Source organism: Nipponia nippon, unplaced genomic scaffold (genome assembly GCF_047370975.1).
Source record: "Nipponia nippon isolate SJK-2023a ecotype South Korea unplaced genomic scaffold, ASM4737097v1 scaffold_15, whole genome shotgun sequence".
Taxonomy (NCBI): domain Eukaryota; kingdom Metazoa; phylum Chordata; class Aves; order Pelecaniformes; family Threskiornithidae; genus Nipponia; species Nipponia nippon.
In genome coordinates this window covers 12,428,550-12,434,619 of record NW_028262331.1, presented here as the reverse complement: position 1 = coordinate 12,434,619, position 6,070 = coordinate 12,428,550, and the positions used below count along the sequence as shown (strand labels likewise).

The following is a 6,070-nucleotide window of genomic DNA, read 5'->3' as shown; positions in this document are numbered from 1 at the left end:
GGAACAGGTTCTTCTAAATTCACTTTTTCACAGTAGGATTTGAGATGTCTTTCTTGTCTTTGTGAAAGATCTGCTACATTGTACTTTGTGTTTTAACATAAATTTGCTGTCAGATCATTTCCATCTGAGGGTAACTTTTCATCATTCCCTGCTGCTAGAGAATTTATTTTAAAATAGGAAATATGTCTACCAAGGAATGTGGTCCAGTGTAGCCTTATTTAACTCCCCTGCGTTTCTGATTCCTAGCTAACCTCAGGATGTGCAGTGTATCATTGCACATAGATAGTACAGCTCCTGTAAACAGGAAATATTTCTAAGCTGTCTTGCGTGTTTGTTAGACCCTAAAAATACGTTCTGATAAAGACTATTGTTTCTACTACCACTACTTCCTTCTCTGCTCTCGGACACTGAGTGACACTCAGATGAACTTGTCTTAATTAATGTACTGCAGTGGAAAGGCCAGTTGAACAAAGCGTGAACTAGGTTTTCCTTGAGAGAGGAAACGATACCTTTTTTTGAGAACTCTGCATTACTAACAGGAATATTTCCGACGGCCCTTTCTGTCCTTGGATATAGGGATTCGCTACTTGAAAGTGATTGAAATGAAGCAATTTCTTTTGTAATAACAAGATACAGAGAGCACAGAAAGTTCCCGGTACTCATCACTGCATGAATGCCGATGTTATTTAACTTTATAACTCATGCGTTAAGCAGATAATATCCTAGTTTCCTTATACCTGTTTTTTCTTTATACCGATCTCGAAAGAACGGAGAAAAAGATTTTTGTGTAAAGATGGCAGCGTTGGAGGCCAGTTGTCCGTATGCGCAGCTTGCTTTCTTTTATCTTTAACGCGAACACTAGAGTTGTGTAGCATACGGTAGTGCAGAGTAAGCTGTTCCGTGTGAGGCTGCTTCGTTCAGCCGCGGCGGCGGCGCTTCACCCGCTGAACCTGTGCGGTCCTCATCGGGTGACTCTGGCAGCTCACCCGCTCGGGAGCTGCGCTGAGCTGCTCCGTTCCATTGCTTCAGCTTCAGCAAGGTCACCTATCTGTGTGCGCACGTCCCGCCTCCCTGGGTTACATGGAACCGCCGTCTTCCCTTTACGAGGTCGCTGCAATTAAAAGGACGAACATCGCATGTGTGCAATCTCGAAAGTAGCTGGAGAACCTGTGTGGGAGGTTCTGAAGCGCAGGCTGGAAGAGTCACTGGGGGAGAGCAGGGAAGTCGGAGGAAGTGTGAGCTCTGGGAATGCAAACTGCCAGCAGGAAAGGCAGAGGTGTGGGAAGAATTCAGAAAATAAGAATTTACTAGCGCCACAAAAAGAAGAAAAACACAAGAGCAAACATTTTAACCTGTTAACATACTTTGTTTGAAACAGACAGCTATCGAATACAGACATCAGCCCTAGCAGGGAAGGTTGCAGCGTTGTTTATCAAACATGAGCTTCACTCTAACTGTGGTTTTAAAGCGTACTGCTTGTGTTCCTCTCTTCCCTCTTCTATTTTGTTCTCTCTTTCATATATCTGTTTTTTCTTCAGCCTCTTTCCACTTTCTTTATCCTTTTCTTTTTTCCCTCTTTTTCCTCACTTACTTGCAGTCCATTTTCAGAAGTTTTTTTGCACATAATTCTGGTATCTGCATCCCAGCAGTCATTCCAGTTAAGCAGCCCTCATGTTCTAGACTAGTACTAATCTTTGTAATTTCTCTGTATAGGAAGGGTAGCTAAGATAGGCTAGGTCTTGCTCCATGTTACTGAGTGGGGCGGTTTTGTTTGCGGAAGTGACAGTGATGGGTTTTTCAAAGTGATAAAATCTCTTTCAGTAGAACCCTGTATTGGGAAGTAAGTGGTCAAGGAAGCAATTGTTGGACTGTGAACAATCTCGTCTATGACAGCTAAGGGAAGTATACGAATAATTCCAGATGTGAAACACAGAGCAGTGACGGGCCGTTTCTTTTCAGTTACCGGACAGAATGGTGTTCTCCGTATCTGCTCTTGAATGGCCAGGTGCTTGTTAATCGTAACGTCTAGGTAGTGTTTTGACAGGAGGTGTCATCGGGAATTAGTTGGTAGTAAAGCTGAAAATTCAAATGTGGCTGTTCGAAGAAGACAGAAGGAATTGTCCCCTAACAGCAAGTCTTGGAATACCTGATAGTCAGACTGATCTTTTTTCCCCCCCGTCGCTGGCGGGATGTCGGCATCTGCTGGGGGTGTAGGGGGGTCGTAGGTCAGGAGACTGCAGTAACGGAGGATGCGGCTGTGGTAAAGCTCTGGAACTGCACTTAAACCAGTGCCCACCGGATTGTTTTTCTCATATTCGTAGTGGGAATTTTTGTGCAGTAACATGAGCAAGTTAATTTCCCCTGTCATGATGAGTTAGCTGCTCAAGGATTCATTTAGTAACGATTAGGTCTGCAGCAATTTGAAGAACTTCCTGTAGTTACCAGGGGAGCAGTCGGTATTTTCTGTTGCTCTGATCTCTAAACCAAGTGTCCTGGAGGCGAAGGTGAAGAATCTTTTCTACATAAAATCTCTTGGTAGATTTGTAAAGTCTCCCGTGTGATTGTTTCGTGCTAATACCTACGGAACGGCGTCCGCAGCGACTTGACTTTCCTAAGTCCGCGGGGACTGAAATGGAACATCAACAAAGTTTGCGGCCGTAAACACGAACATAAATTTAGGCTTCTTGGAACTGTCTTGACACATTGTAACTAGGGGAAACTAGTCTTGAACTTAATTGTTGTTTCAGCTCACACCTACGCTTAGTATAAATACAGAGGTTCATCTCTTCCTCTCGCAACAGGGCTCTGAACCAGAGACTGCCGTTAGCCAAGGTCTTCTCCCAGGCTACTCGGGGAGTTGTGCTGCTGTGCTTTGAAATCGGAACGATCCGTAAAGAATAGAGGGATTTATTGACCTACCTTGGAAAAATGGAACTGCAAATCGAACGTGTTCCTACCGGAGAAATCATCCGCGTGGTTAGTCGCAATGGAGAACGCAAGACTGTAAGCCTGTTCTTTATTGTTCTCTTCTCCCTCCTCGCAGTGTTAGCGACGCGATAACCAGCTTAGTGAACCGAGACGTGCGAAAATAGGAGGCTTCTGCAAGACCGGCTGCTCAGTGGAGTGACTGTAGCTGTCTTGTGAACAGCTTTCTCTCACTAGGATGGAATTAGGAGCCATGAATGGCAATACTAAGCGACTGGGAGTTTAGAAAATCATTGAGGTGTATTTGCTGTGGGAATACCTCAGCGTGCCGAGGTTGGTGTGACTGGCAGTTGGTGTTTGGCCTGGCCGCGTTCGTTCTCTCAGAATTCTGGAAGCACTTTCAAACTACAAAGGCAGGGAAACGGCTTTGAAAAGAGTGTTTGGATCCTCTGGTATCGATAGGTCATGTTGTCGCTGGATTCGTGCCCTGAATGTTACAGGAAGGTTCACACATCAGAAATTCAGTGGTAGAGGAACACGGTATCGGACTGTTACTAATGTCTCGAGGACCTGAGTATTCTGTTAACTCGTGACTGTCATTGGGCTGGGTTCAGGGTTGGTGGGGAAGCAAATGGGGAATCCCTGAGCTGATTATTTCTGGTTTGACGAGGTAGGTGTAGATAGTTAAGAAAGACGCGGTACTTTTCTAAGAATCGTTTTAGTTTTCAGTACTTGGAATGAATGCCATTCGGCGTGTTTTGCTTCAGAATATTTTCTAACTGGATTTGTATACTTGCTAATTAAAGGAGTCCAAAGAGAAAGAACTCTGTAAAAGTTTTTGAAATCCTCCTTATGTTTAAACGTTCATAAATGCGACTGTGAATTTATACCTCGTTGTCAGAGGTACTCAAACTGTTCAGTGTGCCTCGGTTCCGGCAGCAGACTGCTCTGGGCAGAGCCATCGGGTACTGAAGTACACATCTGCGCGCGTTGCTCCAGTTTCCTAGCATTGTCCTAGTGAGCAATCCGAAACTCCATCTGAAAATTAGCAAAGACATCTACTGCGTGCATCACACAGTCCTTAGAAAAGCCTGAGAGCTCTGCCTTGTGGGAAGAGGAGATAGTGGCGGTTCTGGTATTCTCTGGTTTCCAGTACGTGGTCCGGGAAGGTCACTGATGCCTCGTAGCGACAGCAGAGGCCCCGGGCTGGGCTGGATTGTCTTTCCCAGGGGGAACTGTTCCGTTAAACCTCATCCCGGATAGCATGTGCCAGGATCCTGGGGGAGGCATCAGAGAGAGCGAGCTGCTAGTTCAGCTTTCTAAAGAGTTTTAAATGCTCATTCACAGTCCGTAAAACTGTAATTTGCTACTTTGCGAACAGCAGTCTGTATTTGTCAAGTACTGTTGGTGCTGCGGGAACGGCCCGAGAAAAGCGGTTCCTGATGGAGCGCGGAAGCTTCCAGGGGAGGATGCCTGAAGCTGCTGCGGGCGTGGAAGTGCAGAGCTTCGCTGTTGCAGCTCAGCGCGCTGCGGCCCGTTGGAGTGCAACCGCAGGCAGAGCTGCCCGCGGGCCCTGGCCCGGCTGCCCCCGTCCTTCACCGCTGGGCCAGGCGGGCCGAGGCGTTGCTGCCCGGAGGGATGGGTGCCCGCTGCGGGTTCCGCTCCCGAGGGGCTTCGCCCCGCGTCCCCCCGAGAGACGCGGTTTGAGGGTTCCCCCCGCAGGGGCGGCAGCGCGATCAGCGGCGCCGAGCTCTGTCCGTCCTGCGCCCGGCGGAGGCAGGCGCGCCCGCAGGCCCGCTCCGGTAGGGGCTTCTCCGCGGGACGCTCCCGTCCCGCACCGGGCCACGGGGGCGAGCGGTTCCTGCCGGCGGGGCCCGGCGGCGCCCAGCGCTCCCCGCCGGCCGGGGCGGGGGCCGGGAGCGGGGCCGGCGGGGGCCGCGGCCGCGGCCCGCCCCGCGGAGCCGGGGCAGGTGAGGGCGGGGGCAGGGCCGCGGCCTCGCCGCCCGCACTCCGCATGCCCGGCGCTCGGACATGCTCACTAGCGGCGCGGCGCGGGCTCCCGTGGGCAGCCGGCGCCGAGGCGCTCCCGGAACCGCCGCAGGGCCCCGGGTCCCCGGCGGGGCGCGGAGCGCAGGTGAGCGGGGCCGGGGCCGGGGGGCAGCGGCGCGGCCGCCGCAGGGCCGGGCCGGCCGCAGCCCGGGCCGGGGGTGACCGCGGCCGCCATCCGCCGCGCCGTGCCCGCCGAAAGGCGCCGGGGCTCGGCCACATGGCCGCGGGCTGCCGGGAGGCGCGGAGGGGCGCGGGGGCGGGCGGCCGCGGCTCGGCCGTTCCTCCCCGGACGCTGCGGCGTTTCCACGGGGGAAACAAACGAGCGGTGCCCGGCCGGCGGCATCCCCCGCTGCGCGGCGGGGGCCGCCCTCCCCTCCCGTAGCGCTGCTGGCGGTGCCCGAGCGCCGCGGGGGGCCGGGGCGCGGGGGCCGGGCTGGGCCGGGGCCGGGCTCCGGAGGCGGCCGGCGAGGTCCCGCCTCGCTCCCCCGCGGGACGGCTGGCCGCGCACACCGGCCTGCTGCGCTCCCCTCCCGTGCCGCGCTTACCGGCGACGCGTCCCGCTGCGGGGAGCGCTTAGATCTGCACTGGGATCGTTCTTCCCGGTGTGCCAGTGCTTGCGCAGGTGCCTAAAAGCACTTCACGAAGAAAGGTCGGTATTTCCAGTCCTCTCTTACAGGTGGGGATGTGGTCAAACACCGTAACTTCTCCAGCGTAGGCCACAGGTCTGCATCCCCCTCAGACTCAAGGGTCCCCATCTGTTGTGCTGCTTTCTGTGCCAGTTTTTCCCTTTCCTAATATACCTGGCGCTAGTGGCCGTAGGTGACAGTGATTTATGGAATTTTATGACTCTGCGCCGAATGAACGTCTCATTCCAGTAACTTGAACTTTCCAAGTAAGCCGGCTTGATCTGCGTCCTCGTATTTGGGGGGATTACAGAAGAAAAATGCTTCTGAGATACAATACAAAGATTATTCTGGTGTTTATTCTTTCTGTGACAGTTGCTCGAGGTGGAAGGCTTCTCCAGAAGTACTGGTAGGCGGCAGCTGCCTGGCCTTAGAAAGGAGAAAATGCGCTTGGTTGGTGGGACAAGCCGTGA

The 6,070-nt window shown here is 52.9% G+C and overlaps 1 protein-coding gene across 4 annotated transcripts in view; it reads left to right on the top strand.

The window, feature by feature from the left end:
• MYO1C (myosin IC) overlaps positions 1-6,070 on the top strand; it is a 62,131-nt gene that overhangs the window by 1,688 nt on the left and 54,373 nt on the right. For 2 of the 4 annotated variants that reach the window (XM_087752140.1, XM_087752145.1), the window contains exon 1: positions 4,927-5,059. The exons of 1 other annotated variant lie outside the window; for it this stretch is intronic. In XM_087752140.1, coding sequence (XP_087608266.1) covers positions 4,940-5,059 — 120 coding nt within the window. In that variant the 5' untranslated portion in view covers positions 4,927-4,939. Of the gene's footprint in view, positions 1-2,801; positions 3,004-4,926; positions 5,060-6,070 lie in introns of those variants that run through there. One more of the 4 variants, XM_087752142.1, reaches the window with a different exon arrangement.